At 43.1% G+C, this 23,233-nt stretch overlaps 1 protein-coding gene across 5 annotated transcripts in view; it reads right to left on the bottom strand.

The window, feature by feature from the left end:
* Positions 1-23,233, bottom strand: part of LOC139423107 (ABR activator of RhoGEF and GTPase) — a 213,019-nt gene that overhangs the window by 96,774 nt on the left and 93,012 nt on the right. For 3 of the 5 annotated variants that reach the window (XM_071174759.1, XM_071174758.1, XM_071174760.1), the window contains exons 3-6: positions 12,544-12,642; positions 8,969-9,154; positions 4,193-4,300; positions 1,318-1,378 (exon numbers count right to left, since the gene is read on the bottom strand). In XM_071174759.1, the coding sequence (XP_071030860.1) occupies positions 1,318-1,378; positions 4,193-4,300; positions 8,969-9,154; positions 12,544-12,642 (454 nt within the window). Of the gene's footprint in view, positions 1-1,317; positions 1,379-4,192; positions 4,301-8,968; positions 9,155-12,543; positions 12,643-18,297; positions 18,923-23,233 lie in introns of those variants that run through there. The other 2 variants (XM_071174762.1, XM_071174761.1) reach the window with 2 other exon arrangements.

Raw genomic sequence — 23,233 nt, 5'->3', positions numbered from 1 at the left:
TTTCCATGTCAATTCAATTCCATTGAAATGACGTCTGTGTCCAGTGGGTTCCACCTCCTTTTTCCACCACTATCCTCCTCCATCTTCTTCCACACTCTGTTCCCCCTCTCTTTCCTCTTACGCTCAGTCTTCCCCACCTCTCTCGTTCATCCCCCTCGTTCATCCCCCTCGTTCATCCCCCTCGTTTCATCCCCCTCGTTTCATCCCTTTTCTTTTCCCTCTGACGTTCTCAAAAACGTTTCACCTTAAAAGGCGAGTGCTGTCTGTCTGCTGATATGACAGACTGACAGGAGACCCAGCCAGGGAGGATAATCCCACCGCAACTTCCAACACTAAACCCACACACACACACACACACATAACGTTGGGGACAAATATACGTAAAAACAGGTAGACTTCTGAACAGGCACACACAACCAAAAACACACACTAACCACCTACCATGCAAAAAAGAAAGATGTGAGCACAACCACAGACATGTAAAACCATCACACAGATATGTACACACACACACACACACACACACACACATCTACTGCCAGAAGCGGGAAAGCACAAAGACTGTCTCCCTCTCCCGCTGAGCAAAAATGAGAGGATAGAGAGAACCTGGCAAGAAACGAGAGTAGCGACTGTCTTTACCCAGAATACAAAACAGCTCATTAACTAATAACACCAGGCTACATTTAAGACACTGTCACACACCAGGAACTTTAGCATGCAACATCCACACTAACCTATTCACAGTACCAGCCAAGAAAGAACCTTACATATATAGTCATATAGACATACAGGCAGGTGCAATTGTTAATGCTACACAACACTATAGAATCAGAAAACACCCCACACGTACAAAATACAAAGACAGATTACAAAGGCTTTTCTATACACACAAGTTACTTCAAATGTACTGTCACACACACACGCTCACATTACCGTATGTGCAGTTACAACACAGTCTGAGTACCAGTAGAATCTCCATCTCACACTTCCTTCTCTGTTCTCTCTGCCTCCCCTCTCTGTCCATCTCCAACACCCATAGTCAGAGAAAGAGAGAGAGAGAGAGCGAGAGGAGAGAAGAGAGAGAGGAGTGGGAAGGCAAAGAGAGAGGAGAGGGAAAGGCAAAGAGAGAGAGAGAGAGAGAGAGAGAGAGAGAGAGAGAGAGAGAGAGAGAGAGAGAGAGAAGCGAGCATGCACAGGAGGGAGCCTGGCCTCCCTAAGCCTGCCGCTGCATACACAAGCAGAAGAGACAAGGCTACAGAGTCTGAAAGAGCCATAGCAGCCTTCTGACACACATCTAGATTAGAACTCATCTCTTACCTTCCATAGTGACATTTGTGTTACAGTCCTTCGAGTCCTTAGGACCCTTTACTTTCAGGTTCTGGAAGAAAATGAATGAATTGTGATTGCTGGTGTATTACATGTTTAGTGGTATAATATTTTAGTGGTATAGGAATTTAGCGGTATAGAACACAGGAGGCTGTTGAGAGGAGAATGGCTCATAATAATGGCCGGAACGGAACAAGGAATGGCATCAAACACCTGTAAACCATGGAAAGAGAAAGAGGGATAACTAGTCAGTTGTACAACTGAATGCTTCAACTGATGTGTCTTCCGCATTTAACCCAACCCCTCTGTGTTTGATACCGTTTCACTCATTCTTCCCCAGTCATTACCACAGACCCGTTCTCCCCAATAAAGGTGCCACCAACCTCCTGTGGTATAGAAGCAGGACCCACCCAGAAACACACCCACCCAACCAACCAGAAACACACCCACCCACCCAAAAACACACACACCCACCCAGAGACAACATCCAGCTACCCAGAGACACACACACCGAGACACACACACACACACCGAGACACACACCGAGACACACACACACACCGAGACACACACACCGAGACACACACACCGAGACACACACACCGAGACACACACACCGAGACACACACACACACACCGAGACACACACACCCACCAACACACCCACCAACACACCCACCCAGAGAACCGAGATATCCACCCAGAGACACACCCACACACCCAGAGACACACCCACACACCCAGAGACTCACCCACACACCCAGAGACTCACCCACACACCCAGAGACTCACCCACACACCCAGAGACTCACCCACACACCCAGAGACTCACCCACACACCCAGAGACTCACCCACACACCCAGAGACTCACCCACACACCCAGAGACTCACCCACACACCCAGAGACTAGAGGTCGACCGATTAATCGGAATGGCCGATTAATTTGGGCCGATTTCCAGTTTTCATAATAATCGGAAATCTGTGTTTTTGGGCGACAATTTCCTTTTTTTTTTTTTTTACTTTATTTAACTAGGCAAGTCAGTAAAGAACACATTCTTATTTTCAATGACGGCCTAGGAACGATGGGTTAACTGCCTTGTTCAGGGACAGAACAACAGATTTTCACCTTGTCAGCTCAGGGGATTCAATCTTGCAACCGTACAGTTAACTAGTCCAACGCTCTAACCATTGAGCCTGCCTGTTACGCGAATGCAGTAGAAGCCAAGGTAAATTGCTAGCTAGTATTAAACTTATCTTATAAAAAACAATCAATCATAATCACTAGTTATAACTACTAATCCAGTTTAGCAGGCAATATTAACCAGGTGAAATTGTGTCATTTCTCTTGCGTTCATTGCACGCAGAGTCAGGGTATATGCAACAGTTTGGGCTGCCTGGCTCATTGCGAACTAATTTGCCAGAAGTTTACGTAATTATGACATAACATTGAAGGTTGTGCAATGTAACAAGAATATTTAGACTGATGGATGCCTCCCGTTAGATAAAATACCGAACGGTTCCGTATTTCACTGAAATAATAAACCTTTTGTTTTCGAAATTATAGTTTCCGGGTTCGACCATATTAATGAGCAAAGGCTTGTATTTCTGTGTGTTATTATGTTATAATTAATTTGATTTGATAGAGCAGTCTGACTGAGCAGCAGCAGGCCCGTAATCATTCATTCAAACAGCACTTTCGTGCGTTTTGCCAGCAGCTCTTCCTAAGCACAACGCTGTTTATGACTTCAAGCCTATCAGCCTAATGGCTGGTGTAACCAATGTGAAATGGCTAGCTAGTTAGCTGGGTGTGCGCTAATACTGTTTCAAATGTCACTCGCTTTTAGATTTGGAGTATTTTGTGGAGCGATGGGTAACGCTGCTTCGAGTGTGGCTGTTGTCGATGTGTTCCTGGTTCGAGCCCAGGTAAGGGCGAGGAGAGGGATGGAAGCTAAACTGTTACACTGGCAATACTATTGTGCCTATAAGAACATCCAATAGTCAAAGGTTAATGAAATACAAATGGTATAGAGGGAAATAGTCCTATAAATACTATATTAACTACAACCTAAAACCTCTTACCTTAGAATATTGAAGTCTCATGTTAAAAGGAACCACCAGCTTTCATATGTTCTCATGTTCTGAGCAAGGAACTTAAACGTTAGCTTTATTACATGGCACATATTTTACATGGCACATATTATAATAAAGCTCTTCTCCAACACTTTGTTCTTGCATTATTTAAACCAAATTGAGCATGTTTCATTATTTATTTGAGGCTAAATTGATTTGATTGATGTATTATAGAAGTTAAAATAAGTGTTCATTCAGTATTGTTGTAATTGTCATTATTACAGATAAAATAAAAAAAATCGGCCGATTAATCTGTATCGGCTTTTTTGGTCCTCCAATAATCTGTATCGGCTTTTTTGGTCCTCCAATAATCGGTATCGGCATTGAAAAATCATAATCGGTCGACCTCTACCAGAGACACACACACCCACAAACACGACACACCCAGAGACACACCCACCCACCCAGACACACGCACACACCCAGACACACGCACACACCCAGACACACGCACACACCCAGACACTCGCACACACCCAGACACACGCACACACCCAGACACACACACACACACACACACACCCAGAGCCTGGTTGAGGCTGAGTGGAGCTAATGAAGAGGAATGGAGCTGATGCAGCAGACTGTCGGGCTGGGAAAACACACGGCCCCAAAACTACACACACACACACAAATACATACACAACACCATATATTAATACACATTTCAGCCCTCACAACTGATGTGCATGGGGTGAGTGTGCTTTGTGTGTTTACATGTGTGTGACCAACATCTACCTCAGAGATCTTCTGGAACTGGGTGTTGGCCTGGCTGCATTTCTCTGCTGTCTCCACCGCTGTCTTGTAGTTGTCAACAAAAGCCTTGTACACCCCCAGCTGGCTGGCCTGGAGCACAGAGGAGAGGACACAATATTAACACCGTGGAGAGAGGGAGGAGGAGGATGAGGAGGATGAAGAGGAGGAGAATGAAGAGGAGGAGAATGAAAATGACGTCTGGAAGTCCACTCCTAAATGAACTTTCCTTTATTTTATTCTATGTTTAGAACTACCCATACTACACCCAAGACTGGAGAGGGGTATTGGATGACGCAATTCAACTCCCTCTAAGAGGAACCCAATCACAGGAGTGTCAAAAATACAGCCCGTGAGATAAATAAATAAAGTTAAATAAATTGATATATATACAGTGCATTCAGAAAGTATTCAGACCCATTGACTTTTTCCACATTTTGTTACATTACAGCCTTATTCTAAAATGATTAAATTGTTTTTTTCCCCCCCTCTCATCAATCTACATACAATACCCCACATAATGACAAAGCAAAAACAGGTTATTATAAAAATAATTTTTTAAATAAAAAATACCAAAGTGAAATATTACATTTACATAAGTATTCAGACCCTTTACTCAGTACTTTGTTGAAGCACCTTTGGCAGGGATTACAGCTTCAAGTCTTCTTAGGTATGAAGCTACAAGCTTGGCACACCTGTATTTGGGGAGTTTCTCCCATTCTTCTCTGCAGATCCTCTCAAGTTCTGTCAGGTTGGATGGGGAGAGTCGCAGCACAGCTATTTTGAGGTCTCTCTAGAGATGTTCGATCGGGTTCAAGTTTGGGCTCTGGCTGGGCCACTCAAGGACATTCATAAACTTGTCCCAAAGCCTCTCCTGCTTTGTCTTGGCTGTGTACTTAGGGTCGTTGTCCTGTTGGAAGGTGAACCTTCGCCCCGGTCTGAGGTCTTGAGCGCTCTGTTGCAGGTTTTCATTAAGGATCTCTCTGTTCTTTGCTAAGTTTATAATTTTTCCCTTGATCCTGACTCCCAGTCCCTGCCGCTGAAAAACATCCCCACAGCATGATGCTGCCACCGCCATGCTTCACCGTAGGGATGGTGCCAGGTTTCCTCCAGACGTGACGCTTGGCATCAGAACTAAGACCTCAATCTTGGTTTCATCAGACCAGAGAACCTTGTTTCTCATGGTCTGAGAGTCCTTTAGGTAAACTCCAAGCGGGCTGTCAATGTGCCCTTTACTGAGGAGTGGCTTCCGTCTGGCCTGATTGATAGAGTGCTGCAGAGATGGTTGTCCTTCTGGAAGGTTCTCCAATCTCCACAGAGACACTCTAGAGCTCTGTCAGAGTGACCATCGGTCACCTCCCTGACCAAGGCCCTTTCTCCCCTGATTGCTCAGTTTGGCCGGGAAGAGTCTCGGTGGTTCCAAACTTCTTCCATTTAAGAATGATGGAGGCCACAGTGTTCTTGGGGACTTTCAATGGTGCAGAAATGTTTTGATACCTTTCCCCAGATCTGTGCCACGACACAATCCTTTCTCAGAGCTTTGTCATTATGGGGTATTGTGTGTAGATTGATGAGAAAACTGTATATTTAATACATTTTAGATCAAAGCTGTAACGTTGACCAAAATGTGGAAAAGGGAAGGGGTCTGACTACTTCCCGAATACACTGTATAAAAATGTAACTCAATATACTTTAAAATGACTAAAACCAAATGGAAACAGTGTAGTAATGATAATGGACCTACATTCATTCAGTTTCTTGACTGTGTCCAGCTCACTAAGAATCCCCCAAATGAAAACTTCACAGTCAGAGTGCATAGCAAAATAAATAAAAGATGGATAGAGGACTATTATGCGTCCCCAGGGGCAAAGTGAGTTTGACACCCCTGTTTGGCACCAAATTAATACCCATTCAAATTATCTCTCCTGAGAGGCGTGAAGAACATCTATTGTGAACGATGCAGACTATAAATTCCATCGAGTCCAGGAGTGATTTTAAATCAACTCCAACACACTACCAGAGTCGGCAGGGCCGCGGCTCCGCTGGCTAGAAGCTATCTCTCCCTTGGACACCTTCTAATTACATCCCCACAATGCCCTTCCCTGCTTCGGGTCCCACGTTCCTGATTGGAGCACAGTCAAATCAGCCAGTCGCAACGCCCAGGCCTCTCTGTGCATTCTAATGAAGGCAATTGGACCAGGAAATTAATATGCATACATAAACAGCTCCGGTGAAGGGACAAGGGAGAGCTAGTCAAGACATTGATGGAGGGAGTGAGAAAGGTATGGGTCTGTGAAATAAATGAGAGGTTAGATTAATTAGAACTTGTTAAGCTACTGTATGTGTGCTCTGCCCTGCCTCCCCCGCTCTCGTCCTCTGCCCGTGTGGTGTGAAGCATTATCACTGTTGGAGAGGAGAAGTGGAGAAACCATGAGGTCTCTGAGGACACTTCAAAGCAGAGATCAATATTCTTTCCCTTCTCCTCTCTCCCCTTCTGGCTCATCTTCCATTATGCTCCCCTGTACCCATCTTTCCCTGCAGATTTGGAGAGAACCCTCTGACCCAATCAGTCGTCATGGCAAAGGCTGTCTCCTAGCAACATTTACATCCTTGGCAGAAGCACTTCGGTCTCTCACCAGAAGCACTTCCGTCTCCCACTTAGGTACTAGGAAACACCCTGAGACATAGGAGAGGGTGAGAAATATGTATGAGAGGATAGGAGAGAGAAAGAAAGAAAAAAATATATAGAGGGAAAGAAAGGAGTTGGAACACTGACGATTTCCATCCCTCTCTTTCCCCTCCTCTCTCTTTCCCCTCTCTCTCTTTCCCCTCTCTCTCTTTCCCCTCTCTCTCTTTCCCCTCTCTCTCTTTCCCCTCCTCTCTCTTTCCCCTCCTCTCTCTTTCCCCTCCTCTCTCTTTCCCCTTTCCTTTGATCCCCCTGCATCTCCCTCTCTGTTTCTACTGTAGTGTCTCCAGTGCCCCACACAGGGAGCAGTAGGGAGTGTGCTGTGTAATTATGACACCATCTGTACACTGGTGGCTCCCTCACAGACAGGCCTGTCTAAATGTTTAGTCGCCATGCGACACACACACACACACACACACACACACACACACCTCCCAAATGGAACTGGATGATTCTGCTAATGGATGTCGGCGAGACATCTGTGGTGTGTGTGTGTGCGCCTGCACATGCATAATTTGATGTCTTCCACTAAAAACGTACTAAATGAATTAACTGAATATACAGTTACGTCAGTATAATGAACATTTAGAATCTTTTCTATCCAATTGAAAATGGAGGTTAAAACTTTGCTTCTACGACAAAACAATACAGTCACATAAATGCAGAACACCATACTAAGTGGAACACCGTACTAACTGCTAATCACATCAGTCTGCTCTGTCAGAGTGGTGTTGTATCACATGGAGAGCCCTAACTCCTTTAGAGACCTTCCTTATGAGACAGAACACTCCTAACCCAATCAGATTCATGGAACCGTTCCCTAAACCAATCAGGCTCCACACTCTGGGGTTTAATGAGCAGTGTAATCCAGGAAAGAGACGGTGTACATTATATACAAATTGGATTCATAACACATAATAAGAAATGTAAAAATATATGAGAGCGAGTGCGAGAGAGAGAGCCTACAGTACATGAACATTTAACTGTCAGAAATCAGCCTGTTAGAGAAACTGATGTAGGGAGAGAGATGGATGGGGGAGTAGGAGCAGAATAGAGACTAATGTCTGGGCAGACCCCAGTGTAATTGAATGTTTATCCTAGAGGGGTATAGATTGAACAGAGGGAGGTGATACCATACATGTGAAATCTATGCAGTTACAATCAGGGGTTGGAATCAAAATAATTTTCCAATAATTTCATTAATAATTTTTAAAAAAATGTAATGTTCCGTTCCACTGTTCTGCCCAGCAAAATAAAGTTCTGAACTGGTTCAGATCGAACCCCAAAAAAACAACTCTTTAATATTGTTCCTTTCTGTTCATTTTTAAACCTCTGAAATATATATTTTTTAAACCCGGCATTTAGCGGATTGAGCAGCTCGGACAGACAAGTGCAGGGCGCGATTTGCGACTGAAATTGTACGTGTGGCGAGAGAGCTAGGAGGAAGCGCTGGGCATCTTGTTGTTAATGACATCTGAATTAGGCCCGCATAATCATACCCACGGATGACCGGCTTCTATGAAGGATCAATGAATGTATTTGAAGTTGAACTTCAGAAAGTTGGCTAAATGCTGGACCAGAGTTAGCTAGCTAGCTAACAAGCTTGTGTGTGTGGAGCAGCACCAGAATATAAATAAAAATACAGCTAACCTTTTTGTAGTTAATAAATCCAATGTGAAATGTGATAATTATAGTATCCTTTACTAGCATTGTTAAGGATACTATAGTCTATTTTTCTCTAATAAAAATTCTCTCCCCCTAATGTCTGAATAACGCTTGTATCGTTGGAAGACTAGTAGATTATGCTTTGGAAGGGGGGGCACTGGCAGGCAGGCAGACACTGGAATACAATTCATTTGAACTAGATTTCCAAGTTGTCTTCCAACTTCCTGTTCTTCCATCTTTCTGGAGTCTCAAGAGTTGTGCAGGTTTGTATTCCAACCCAGTACTACTAACACACCTAATTCAACTCCATCAAAAATCAATCTTGATGATAAATTGATAGATCGACCAGTTGAATGATTGACTGACAGGTTTGTTGATTGATTGATTGATTGATTGATTGCCACCCTTACCAGTTTCTGGAAGAGGTGTCCAACGGCGACCTTCTCATCCCACTGCTGGATGTGTGGGAAGAGGGCGTCGTAGAACTCCTTGTGGATCTCAAAGATGTCCTGGATCTTATAGAAGATGGTCTCTACCTGCTGTATGGTCAGCACCGGCTGGGACGTGGTGGCTGTCGCCTTCAGGGGGCGCATGGGCTGCACACACACACACATTCAGAAAATAGTTAGTGTGTGTTGTGTGTGTATACCTGCACTGACGCTTTCAACACATAAATCATCATGATCCTGGGCGGTGCTCAGCAGTGCTTTATTATTAGGGGTGGGCGCTGCAGCATGACCAAAGACTGGAGAACAGAGTAGAATAGAGCTGAGCTGTTCCTTTTAGTACTGATGGAAACACAGCTCTGAACAGACCACAATTACAAATCGAACCAAACATCCCAAAATGTTGTTTAGAAATGTTTGCACATGCACCAAGCCTGAGCACCACAGTGACATCACTGCCTCTTTTTTTGGATTTCACTCCGGATAGTTAAACTCTTATCTGTACTTGATAAGCCAGGGACTGGCGGATGATCCCAGGCTTATCAAGTACAGATAAGAGTTTCAATACCCTGAGGGAAATCCAAAAGAGAGGATATCACAAATGTTTTCCCTCCAATCAAAACAGAATCACACCACCACGTCATTCATGTGTTGCTAAGGTCCTCCATCTCCACATCCCGGTTGAAAATCAGTGTCATAACAATAGTGTTACTATGAGAAAGCTATGCATTAGCTTACAGAATGTTAGCTTTCATAAGCAATGCTATGGGCTAAATGCCCTTGTGTTGACCCATTGTAATAAACATCTGTGTTTATAAGGCTAAATTGTAATTATGTTGGCCTCTGTGGCCTATTTATTGCCTACCTCCCTACTCTTCTACACTTTCACACATTGTACATTTTTCTATTTTTCTTTTCTTTTGTGTTTTTGACTGCACATTTATGTGCAACTCCATGTCGTTGTTTGTGTCGCACTGCTTTGCTTTATATGGCCAGGTCACAGTTGTAAATGAGAACTTGTTCTCAACTGGCCTACCTGGTGAAATAAAGGTGAAATTAAACCAATTAAAAAATAATGTCCAAACAATTGGAATTGGCCACTCATGGACTCCAATCAAGTTGTAGTGACATCAAGGATGACCAAAGGAAATTGGATGCACCTGAGCTCCATTTGGAGTGTCATAGCAAAGGGGTGTGTATACTTACGCAAATTAGATTTCTGTATTTACATTTTCAATCAAATTTGCAATAATGTATAATTCCATGTTTTCCCTGTCATTATGGGGTATTGTGTGTAGATGGATGGAAAAAATACATTGCTTCCATATTTTATTCAGGCTGTAACACATTCAGTCCATGAAAAATAATTTGCCCACTTTCTGATATTCTTGATTTTTGTATATTTTTGATACTGAATGTTATCAGATCTTCAAACAAAACCTAATATTAGATAAAGGGAATCTGAGTTCACAGATAACCAAAACATCGACACTTATTTAAATGTATTTAATTAACAAAGCTATGCAACACTCAATTCCCCTGTGTGAAAAAGTTATTGCTCCTTTACACTCAATAACTGGTTGTGCCACATTTAGCTGCAACCAAATGCTTTCTGTAGTTGTTGATCTGTCTCTGATGTCACTGTGGAGGAAATTTGTCCAAGTCTTGTATAGAGAACTGCTTTAACTCACTGACATTTGTGAGTTTTCAAGCATGAACTGCTCATTTCAAGTCTTGCCACAACATTTCAATTGGGATTAGGTCTGGACTTTGATTAGGCCATTACAAAACCTCAAATGTGTTGCTTAACCATTTTCATGTAGACTTGATTGTCTTGCTGCATGACCTAGCTGCACTTCAGCTCACAGACGGACGGCCTGACATTCAGCTGTAGAATTCTCTGATACAGAGCAGTATTCATGAGTCCTTCTAGTAAGACAAGTCGTCCAGGCCCTGAGGCAACAAAGCATCCCGAAACTAACACTACCACCACCATGCTTGACTGTTGGTATGAGGTTCTTCCTGGGGAATGCACTCCACAGCGACGTGAGAGACTGATCAACAAACTACAGGAAGCATTTGGTCGGAGTCATTGCAGCAAAAGTTATTGAGCGTAAGTGGGCAATTACTTTTTCACACAAGGGCATTGGGTGTTACATACTTATTTCATGAACAAAGTTATGCAATTGTTGTGTTATTTGTTCACTCAGGTTCCCTTTATCTACTATTAGGTTTTGGTTGAAGATCTGAAATATGCAAAAGTAGAGAAAATTAGAAAGGGGGAAAATACTTTTTCACAGCACTGTAATGTGGAATAAATGCAATGGGTATGAATACTTTCTGTATGAAGTGTATGCTGTATCCAGATACTGTTTTACCTACCACGGCAGGACGTCATTGTTTTCAATGTGTTGGGCTGTGGGTGTGTGTCTGGGCAGAGTGGCGCTGGTCGAGCAGGTGGAGCCAAACCAGATAAACACAACCACCATTCATCACCATCACCTCTCAACCAGGAAAGCGCCCCGGTGTGTCGCCAGACCTGCCAGGCCCACTGAAATCTTGCAGGACGCACCACAACACACAGCCGTCCATTCAGTCCTCTGCCTTGCACCACTCCACATAAAACTGAGGAGGTTGTGGAACCAACTGCTGTTTTTATATATATATATATATATATATATATATATATATATATATATATGTTTTATTGTCACATACACCAGGAGAGGTGCAGCGAAATGTGTTGTTTTACAAATTAGGGTTAAGTGCCTTGCTCAAGGGCACAGATTTTTCACCTTGATGGATCAGGTATTCAAACCAGCAACCTTTCGGTTACTGGCCCAACACTATTTAATTTTAGATTTAAACTTAATTTAACTAGGCAAGTCAGTTATGAAGAAATTCTTATTTACAATGACTGCCTACCCCGGCCAAACCCTCCCCTAACCCAGACGATGCTGGGCCAATTGTGCACCGCCCTTTGGGACTCCCGATCACGGCTGGTTGTGATACAGCCCGGGATCGAACCCGGGTCTGTAGTGACACCTCTAGCACTGTGATGCAATGCCTTAGACTGCTGCGCCACTCAGGATCCCGTTCCAACCTAACCGCTAGGCTACCTGCTGCACTCGTAACAGTTGTTCCTGTTTAAGACCCTGGTTTGTAATACTGAACCCATTTTACAGTTGCAGAGACAGACAGGATGTGACATCAAGCTGCAGTTGCATGGGGTACACAGTCATCCTGGTTCAGGATACGCTTGGCCTTTATTCTGTTCTAAATATGACTGACCACTAACCACTAATAGCACTCACAGAGATGAGAGCACATCTTCTCGAAAACGCATAATGCTTTTAGGAACCCAGTCTCCCATGCGGCTCTACTTGGAGCCACCATGGTGCCGACACACTGGCCTGAGGGCTAATGCTGTCCAGCACAGTCCCACACAGACAGCACTACATAAAGGGAAGGGAAGAGCGGGGGTAAGTCCACCATATCGTGTCCTTGATAGTGAGCGTGTGTGTGCGCGCACGCCTCACCAGAAGCAAAGCCTCCAGCTGGTTGATGTAGATCTCCTCACTGGCTAGGAAGCCAGACAGAACCAGTTTCTTCATCTCCAGACCCTTTTCGATGTCACCCTGCAGAGAGGCAAAAGAAAAGGACATCAGTCATACATACACTACTATGGTACTACAGTATGTCAAAACAGTGGTGGCAGGGCATGGTGGTGTTCAACACAGTACTGGAATAAACACATTGGCTCTGTCTGTAGGGCCACAGCCACGTGCACAAACACTATGGACTGGCTCATAACTTTAAGTGAGGCCTCTCACTGGAAAGGAAAAGATCCAAGCAGATTCAAATCTTGATGGGAGTTTTTGTGTACATAGCTTGTATGAGTGCACATATATTTGTATTTGTACAAGAGAGGCCATTTTCCTGGTGACCTCTACTCTCCTCCCACAATGGTCATTTTCCTGGTGCCCTCTACTCTCCTCCCACAATGGTCATTTTCCTGGTGCCCTCTACTCTCCTCCCACAATGGTCATTTTCCTGGTGCCCTCTACTCTCCTCCCACAATGGTCATTTTCCTGGTGCCCTCTACTCTCCTCCCACAATGGTCATTTTCCTGGTGCCCTCTACTCTCCTCCCACAATTAGTCATGGGCACTAGGCAGGCAGAGGGCAATCAAGTCCAAGTGGAGGTGTTTGTTTTGGCCCTGAGAGACAGCGAGGGAGGAGGTAGGAAGAGAGAGTGTGAGGGAGAGTGTGTGTGGATAAGGCTGGGCAGGTTCAGACCCTTCTTGTTAAAGCAGGACCAGGAGCTCACCCTGTCTGCTGTCCTACTAAACCACACCTACAATCACACACACCAGGGATGCGTTTCAAAACGACACACACTAGCCTTCAACAGGTGACACGCACACACAGTGTACACCCAGAGAGCACAATGTAAGCTACAGCCCTAGCCAGGTGCTTTCGTGTGATCAAAGAGCCCAGTTCTGACAATACAAACCCATATTACAGTTCATTCCGACTCATGTGGCTCTCAGGGTTGAATTAACTAGTTTCATTCCTCCAGTTCCTTAAAAGTAGTCAGTATGGATTTCAGTTACAATACTATTTCATGTGAAAGGAGAATAGCAGAAGACTCAACAGCAGATCACATGAATTAATAAAATACTGGCTGTTATTTTGATACCAAACATGTCTGGAAAAAACAAGGGTTCATTTTCCTTTTAGAAACATTACATAAATGGTACAGTTGTTGTGTTGCTCAGTCTTGGGGAAGTCCCACCCAGAAGACTAATAGCCTGTAAACCTAATTTAGAGGCTTTTTGAGCACTCCCATTTATATGCTTTAATTTAAATGTATTCACACTAAAACTTAAAGTGGTAATCTGTGATTGGTCCATCCATTTTTGGAATTCTAAAGCAATGATATCCATTGATTCTTAAAAGGACAGTCATATCCCACCAGAAGCCAAAATATAAGCTTGTTTTATTCCATTGTTTGTAAACAATGTAATTGTAAACAAATACTGTATAGCTTGAAAACATGGTTCAAACTACCATGTTGATATCATTGATGGTGAGACTTCCCATCCATAGTTCTGTCTACGAATATGAGAGTGGTTACATTTCTCCAGCCCCATCCCGGAGCTTTTTTACCAAAACAGGGGTGGGAGTTATTTGAACTGCAAGATTGCCTTTAAGGAAAACAATAGACTGTGTTCTCATAAAACCTGTTGGATGAAACGTTTTGACAGGGCCCAGTAGTATAATGTATTGTTATAGCGTACGGTCTCTCTCACCACACCCATAGAACTCAAGGGTCAACTTAATGACCAAACACACAAACTAGTCCCATGGCTCTTATAATGTATCCACACCAACCATTTTTAAAGATATTATCTGGTACTTTGTATCCTTTTTTGCCAGTAGTTCTGAAAGTAGCGACCACGAGCCAAAAAGTGGTCGCCAAAATGTGGATTAATACGTCACAAATGTGCTGATATGTGCACCACGTCATTTCTCTCTCTCTCTCTCGCTCTACGATGGGAGGTTTAAGCCCGAAGCGGGAGGTTTAAAAAAGACTTACTAGCAGCCAAAGTACCGGAGCATGTCTTTAACATATAGCTGCAGTCAACAGGTGAAGGTAACAAAGTAAAAGTAACATATTGTATCAGAGCAAACAGACAGACAAATGATACATGCAAAACATAATCTTTGATACCATCTGACAACTGTTGATGAGGCTGTCTACTGGGAATTTCTGCTGAATTGTGTGTGTGTGGGTGTGACTGTGTGTGTGTGTGCAGAATGAGTGGAAGCGGGAGGTGGATTAATTATTAACAGGAGCAAATCCTTCCCATGTAATCAGCAGGCAAAAATGAGCAGAGGCTGATAAGAGACAGGCAGGGAGACGGAGTACCAGGAGTTCACACTGTACCTCACCTTATTAACCCCAATGACCTCACGGATCCGACTAACACCAAGTCATCACAGTGACGGGACATGAGAGGTTCCACTTCCACTGTTAAGGGTAAGAGGTCTTACTAGTTAGTGGCATTAGACTGAACCACCAGAACAGAGTACAGTCGCTCTCTTACCAGGTCCTACTAGGTCTGCCTTGCTTAAGAGATTTCATCTGAATGAAACTAACCTGGATAAATTATGCTAAACAAATCCTTCATCTAGAGCTGACCGCTGATTGCTACTTTATTGAGGAAAAATGTACTTACTATAACTGTGATATGTGGTTGTCCCACCTAGTGAATGCACTAACTGTAAGTTGCTCTGGATAAGAGTGTCTGCTAAATGACTAAAATGTACACTACCGTTCAAAAGTTTGGGGTCACTTAGAAATGTCCTTGTTTTTGAAAGAAAGGCACATTTATTGTCCATTAAAATAACATCAAATTGATCAGAAACACAGTGTAGACATTGTTAATGTTGTAAATGACTATTGTAGCTGGAAACGGCAGATTTTTGTTTAATGGATTATCTACATAGGCGAACAGAAGCCCATTATCAGCAACCATCACTCCTGTGTTCCAATGGCACATTGTGTTCGCTAATCCAAGTTTATAATTTTAAAAAGGCGAATTGATCATTAGAAAACCCTTTTGAAATTATGTTAGCACTGCTGAAAACTGTTGTCCTGATTAAAGAAGCAATAAAACTGGCCGCCTTTATCTGGAGCATCAGCATTTGTGGGTTCGATTACAGGCTCAAAATGTCCAGAAACAAAGAACTTTCTTCTGAAACTCGTCAGTCTATTCTTGTTCTGAGAAATGAAGGCTATTCCATGCAAGAAATTGCCAAGAAACTGAAGATCTCGTTCAACGCTGTATACTACTCCCTTCACAGAACAGCACAAACTGTCCCTAACCAGAATAGAAAGTGGAAAAGTTTCAGAAGAAAGTTCTTAGTTTCTGGCCATTTTGAGCCTGTACTCGAACCCACAAATGCTGATGCTCCAGATACTCAACTAGTCTAAAGAAGGCCGGTTTTATTGCTTCTTTAAATCAGGGCAACAGTTTTCAGCTGTGTTAACATAATTGCAAAAGGGTTTTCTAATTAGCCTTTTAAAATGATAAACTTGGATTAGGTAACACAACGTGCCATTGGAACACAGGAATGACGGTTGCTGTTAATGGGCCTCTATATAGTTATTCCATAAAAAAATCTGCCATTTCCAGCTACAATAGTCATTTACAACATTAACAATGTCTACACTGTGTTTAAGATCAATTTGATGTTATTTTAATGGACAAAAAAAATAGCTTTTCTTTCAAAAACAAGGACATTTCTAAGTGACCCCAAACGTTTGAACGGAAGTGTAAATCTGTGCCTCTAGGCTCGACCACGACAGTGCACTGAGAACGGTGCTCCTCTATTAGTTCTGACAGGAGTCAGGATGACTTAAGAGGTTGCCCAACGCACTGCTGAAGGAAACAGAGGTGGAATCGGGGTCCTTTCCAGGAAATGCTGTGGTGTTTCTGATGGCCATGCTCTCGCAAATGGAAAATGAAACAGATAGAGCCAGGACTTCCTACAGTAACAGCGTGCTAATGCAGGCTTTACAGCACTTTACAACGCTGCACAACGCTTCACAGTGCTGAGGCGGTTTGACAGGTTTGCCACTATATAGGGCTTTTATTCTACAGACAGGCAGCAGTCTGACAGGCACTGTGACATGAAACACACACACAGAGATGTGGCTGAGCTACTGAAGGCCAGGCTCAGGTTCTGTGTTCTGTGACGTGGTACTGTGTTTGTTTGCACAGATGTTATTTCATTAGACCAAAGAAAACACACTTAAGTCACAGTAACTCCTCTCTCCTAAACATTGGCCTCAAAGCACTGCTTGTAATCATCCTGAGCATTCTGGATGACACACAAACAGATAAATATGCCTATAAAGAGCCAGTAGACTTGTGTAATTCCCAGGCCCAGTGTGAAGTAGTGGAGGTTGAGGACAGACAGGAAAAACTCTTCTCCAGAGGGCTACTGTATGTCTGGAAGACGCTCCCGAACCTGTAGGCACAACGTTGTGGAACTTTCACATATCAATATATTCTGTAGCACAAACAAACACACCTTTCTGACATGTGGAATAAGGAACTACCGATTACATTTCCATCTGCAGCAGTCCACAATATTAGGGTACTAAACGTGACCGAGGAGTTTACTAAACGTGACCTAGGAGTTTACTGCACCTTTTCTAATAAACCTGCCTAGTTCATGACTTAGGCATGTACTGTACAGTACTCAACAAAGCTGAGTTCAATGCTCTTTTCCCAATCACAGTGATGCACTGGTTAATGTGTTACAGCCAGGTGACTCAGCTGGTAAGAGGCTGGCTAAGAGCAGCACTGTCTTTCTTTATCAGTCCAACTCAACCTGTAGGAACACACACACACACACACGTCAGTCAGCGTGAGGGACGTCACTTACAGTTTTATACTAACACCACACAGTATACACCTAGCCTGCATTGGGTGTTTCTTCCCCGTCCAATCAGTAGGCTGAGGACAAATCTGAAATGGCACCCTATCGCCTACATAGCGCACTATGCGATCAAGCCCTACCTGTAGGAACACACACGCTTCATGGTCTCACTGTCACACATGTCAGTCAGTGCGAGTGATGTCAGTGAAATATTTATTCTGACAGCATTAACTTCCTCTCTTCCTCCTTCGTTCCACCCCTCCTCTCCCCAGAGATAAATACAACGTGACATCTGGTTCAGACTGGAGCATGTCTCCACCCATCAGGTTGAGGGGTCTGTAAGGAGCTCTCTGGCCAACACACAACCCTATCACAGTGGAGGTCTGCACACACACACACACACACACACACACACACACACACACACACACACACACACACACACACACACACACACACACACACACACACACACACACACACACACACACACACACACACACACACACACACACACACACACACACACACACACACACACACACACACATTGTGAAAAGACACCAATAAGACTACCCACTTGGTTATTTTTAGCCAGGCACACAGTAAAGACCTAGGCTGTGTATGAGTGAGCAAGCAGTGGTGCGTTGGCAGTTTCTTCCTGCTGTCAAATCCTGTTTCAGTGGAAGGCTGAGGACAAATCTGAAATGGCACCCTATTCCCTACATATTGCACTCTACTTTTGGCCAAAGCCCTATGTTGTCAAGCCCTATCTGGTAAAAATAAGTGCATTATATAGGGGATAGGGTGCCATTGTGGACGCAGCCTGAGACTCACCCTGAACTGCCTGTGGACAGGAGTCATCAGCATGTCTCCTGGTGGGAGTGGACTCTCCAGGTCCATGTCTCCACACTCAAACACATTCTCATCCTCATCCTCCAGCACTTTGTCCAGGTAGCACAACACCTTCTCTTCATCCACCTCCATGGCCCTCCTAACAAGGCCTGCTCCCTGTCTTGCTACTTCTCTCCCTTCCTTCTTCAGGCTTCTCTCGGCCTGACCTGGCACATCAGTCCTTCCTCCAGTGCAGAAAGCCGGTCTAGTCCTTCCTTCAGGGCCCACAACCCTCCTCAGCCCTCCTTGAAATACTTAATGTTCTGCTATTTAGTCTCTCTCGCTGTCTTTATTTTCTTCCTCTTCTTGTTCCTTTTCTTGTTCCTTAAGAGCCAGATAGCCTTTAGCTGGAGCTCCACTTCATTCAGCTGGTGTTGTGCGCAGCAGACACACACATACACACTCGCTTCGTAACACAAAACGAACATGAGGAGAGAGCGAGCCCCGCCTACCTCCTTCCCTTCCCCCGTCTTCCTGGTGTGTGTCACTGTTCTGCCTCTGTCGATGAGGCCTCTCCCCACCTCCCCTCCTCTCTCCACAGCAACGGCCAGAGAGCACAACCCCCAGTCACTTCCTCACAGGGTCTCGCTCTCTCTCGCTCTCTCTCTTTCGCGCTCTCTCTCACGCTCTCTGAGTGAATGCTGTTCTAGGTGTATGTAATTATAGGTCAGAGTTCAGATGCCGTTTCCTGAATATATAGAGGTTTCTGCACAAGCACAGAGTAGGCCTATAGAACAATCGCTTCGTAACCAAATAAACATACCACATAAACAAGAGAGGAGTGGAATGGCTTTGTGAGTGACGCATCACCACAAGAAACATGACCACATATATAGTAGCTAAATAAAAATAAATGGACATAACAGAAATAGCTGCTTTATATTTCTTGATATAAAGAGACGGTCAGCACTTGGAATTTTAAAAAATACTTTAAAAAACCATTTTCAGCAGTCAAACTGATCTTTCTGACTTCCAGTGTGATCTAGTGATGAAGATCAGAGTGCATAACATAAAAGATGTTACTTATTATGTCCGCATGCGTGAGCACACACACACACGGAGCTCTTCAGCACTGCAGAGCGTATATTTCCAGCAGGGTGGAAACTTTGACACTTATTTTATTTGCTGTGTTGGTTTTCTCCTAATAGACCCATGGCCATGCTCCCTTGTTCAGCACAACCAAACAGTGAGTCACTGACTGGACAGACAGACCGAGAGACACTTATAACAGGCCTGTGGAAAGGACCTCCCACTGTCCAATAGCCTTCAGACTCCATGGAGAGGGACTCAGTGTCGATGAAAAGATCTAGTCAATGAGAAGTACTATGGGACCCTGTTAGACATAGGGGACACTGACACACCCAGAGTAAAATCCAGCTATGGTCAAATCTCACACACTTCTACTGTTAGGGGTTGTATTAATCCTTTTACGACCTGCACTTCACAAGAGAAAAGCATTTATAGCTTTTCAGTTCTGCAAAAAAATATAATCATATCTTGACCATACCTTATAAAATGTAATTTGTCTGTACACTTGTATCAAGTTAATTGAGGATATTACTTTTTTTTAAAGAATGTGAAAAAAACTGAAAATAAGTAGCAAACAGATATCTAAAAACACTCTTCACACCTCAAAACAGGGAAATGGCTTCCTGCAAGTCATGAAGAAAAAGATTTGGGTTTGAGTGTTTCCCCTTTCCTCAGAGCTCTGCAGGCCAACCAACCAGAGGTCAACATGCTGATCATGTGACCTGAGGCAGCAGTATTGCTGACATAAAGCAGAGCAGATTGTGGGATTTAAAAAGTAAAGATAATACCTGATGGAACTGACTGAGACACACAGGAAATTATTGCAGTAGCAATAATTTCCTGTGTGTCTCAGTCAGTTCCATCAGGTATTATCTTTACTTTTTATATATATATATATATATATATATATATATATATATATATATATATATATATATATATATATATATATATATATATATATATATATATATATATATACACACACACACACACATTTTGTTCAGTGTGTGTGTATATACAGTTGAAGTCGGAAGTTTACATACACTTAGGTTAGAGTCATGAAAACTCGTTTTTCAACTATTCCTTAAATTTCTTGCTAACAAACTATAGTTTTGGCAAGTCAGTTAGGACATCTACTTTGTGCATGACAAGTAATTTTTCCAACAATTGTTTACAGACAGATTATTTCACTTAAAATTCACTGTATCACAATTCCAGTGGGTCAGAAGTTCACATACACTAAGTTGACTGTGCCTTTAAACAGCTTGGAAAATTCCAGAAAATTATGTCATGGCTTTAGAAGCTTCTGGTAGGCTAATTGACATAATTTGAGTCAATTGGCGGTGTATCTGTGGATGTATTTCAAGGCCTACCTTCAAACTCAGTGCCTCTTTGCTTGACATCATGGGAAAATCTAAAGAAATCAGCCAAGACCTCAGAATTTAAAAAATAATAATTTTAGACATCCACAAGTCTGGTTCATCCTTGGAAGCAATTTCCAAACACCTGAAGGTACCACATTCATCTGTACAAACAATAGCACGCAAGTATAAACACCATGGGACCACGCAGCCGTCATGCCGCTCAGGAAGGAGACGCGTTCTGTCTCCTAGAGATGAACGTACGTTGGTGACCTTGTGAAGATGCTGGAGAAAACAGGTACAAAAGTATCTATATCCACATAAGCTGAAAGGCCACTCAGCAAGAAGAAGCCACGGCTCCAAAACCACCATAAAAAAGCCAGACTACGGTTTGCAACTGCACATACCAAAGATGGTACTTGTTTGAGAAATGTCCAAAATGTTCATCTGGTCTGATGAAACAAAAATAGAACTGTTTGGCCATAATGACCATTGTTATGTTTGGAGGAAAAAGGGAAAGGCTTGCAAGCTGAAGAACACCATCCCAACCATGAAGGACGGTTGTGGGCAAAACTGAAAAGCCGTGTGTGAGCAAGGAGGCCTAAAAACCTGAATCAGTTACACCAGCTCTGTCAGTAGGAATGGAGGAAATTCACCCAACTTATTGTGGGAACTTGTGGAAGGCAACCCAAAACATTTGACCCAAGTTAAACAATTTAAAGGCAACGCTATAAAATACTAATTGAGTGTATGTAAACTTCTGACCCACTGGGAACGTGATGAAAGAAATAAAAGCTGAGCTCAATTTTCAGGATGAAGCTGAGCTCAATTTTCAGTCTCATAGCAAAGGGTCTGAATACTTATGTAAATAAGTTATCTGTTTTGTATTTTTAATCAATTTAGATTTTTTTTAATAAAACCTATTTTCACATTGTCATTATGGGGTATTGTGTGTAGACTGCTGAGGATTTATTTTTATTTAATCCATTTCAGAATAAGGCTGTAACGTAACAAAATGTGGAATAAGTCAAGGGGTCTGAATACTTTATGAATACACTGTACATATAGAAACAGTCTCCATTAAACAACACTCATACAGTAACTAGCCTACATTTTCATCATTAATAGTTTTCAACCCAACACTAGATTCTCATCACTGCTCAATCAACAGCAAATAATGATTTTAGTCAGTTTCCCTGGCAGGCATGTATAGCCACTATTTCCTTGTTCACACTGTATGCCTTAATGCTCAAATCAGTTTTGTTTTTCTATTCCGTTTTGGAATACTGACTGTCCAAATGGCAAGTTACAAGTGACCAAATCAAATGTGTGTTCAGACAGCAGTCATCTGCTGCGCTACTTGTCATTGTAATGCCGGGTGTGTGCACAGTATTTTTTCCGCCATTTCACCCAGTGGGTGGTGCTATAAGACACCATGGGTGTGGGTTTCAAAGTGCAAGGACTGTCTGATGCATGTCAACACACACACCTTTTTTGCACTATTGGTTAGAGCATGTAAGTAAGCATTCCACTGTAAGGTACCTGTTGTATTCGGCGCACGTGACAAATACACTTTGATTTGATTTGAGCACAGCCAGAGCTATTAAGATGGGGGGGGGGGGGGGGGGGTATTTAAGATATTCTTCGAAGAGGTAAGGTTTCATGTATGTGTAGGGACTCTGCTATGTTAGCTTCAAGGGGAAGCTGGTTACACCATAGGGGTGTCAGGACAGAGAAGAACTTGGCTTGGACTGGGCTGAGCGGGAGCTGCCCTCCTGTAGGGGTGGGAGGGCCAAGAGACCAGTAGCAGAACAGAGTTCTCAGGTTGGGAAGTAGGGTTTGAGAAGAGCCTGACATTCATGAGAGCCCATGAGCGCAACATGTCTATAGGCTATGCAATTGCAGGAGAAAACTGTGATGGCCACTAATAAAAAGACGAGGATCCCATCAGCTTTCTGTAGGCTAGGCCTACTATATTTATTTCTCAACTTTCCTAATATTAAGCACATTGCTTATCTTTACAACAGGAGTATAGCCTACCTGGCTGGCATGAAAATAAACCACGGGAAAAGCATCCTCCATTCGCTATTTAAGTGCATAAATAACATGTATTTCTCCCGCTGCCCCTGTTTCGAGACAGGTGCATTATAACGGTCCATTCTAAATAAAAACAAATGTCACATATTATTTAGTATATGTAAAGACAAGATTAAATCAAGAATAGTCTGATGGGTGACAATATTAGCCTATCACTTGTGAATGACGCCCAGCATAAGAAACAAAGCCTTTTTTGTGTGACTTACTCGAATCATAGTCGCACACCTCATGTAGCCTAGCCCATAGGCCTATTTGTTTTAATGAGGTTTGTATCACAACTAAAGTGGTCAAATAACTTCGTAAAATTAAGCAGATTCATCCGCTTTACAAGGGGTGAAGAGCCTAACTGGCATTTATAATTAGTGCGTGAGTTTCAAATTTGGGGACGA

Source organism: Oncorhynchus clarkii, chromosome 12, assembly GCF_045791955.1.
Source record: "Oncorhynchus clarkii lewisi isolate Uvic-CL-2024 chromosome 12, UVic_Ocla_1.0, whole genome shotgun sequence".
NCBI lineage: Eukaryota > Metazoa > Chordata > Actinopteri > Salmoniformes > Salmonidae > Oncorhynchus > Oncorhynchus clarkii.
Note: the sequence above shows the minus strand (reverse complement) of the source record. Positions and strands in the feature narration are given on the sequence as shown.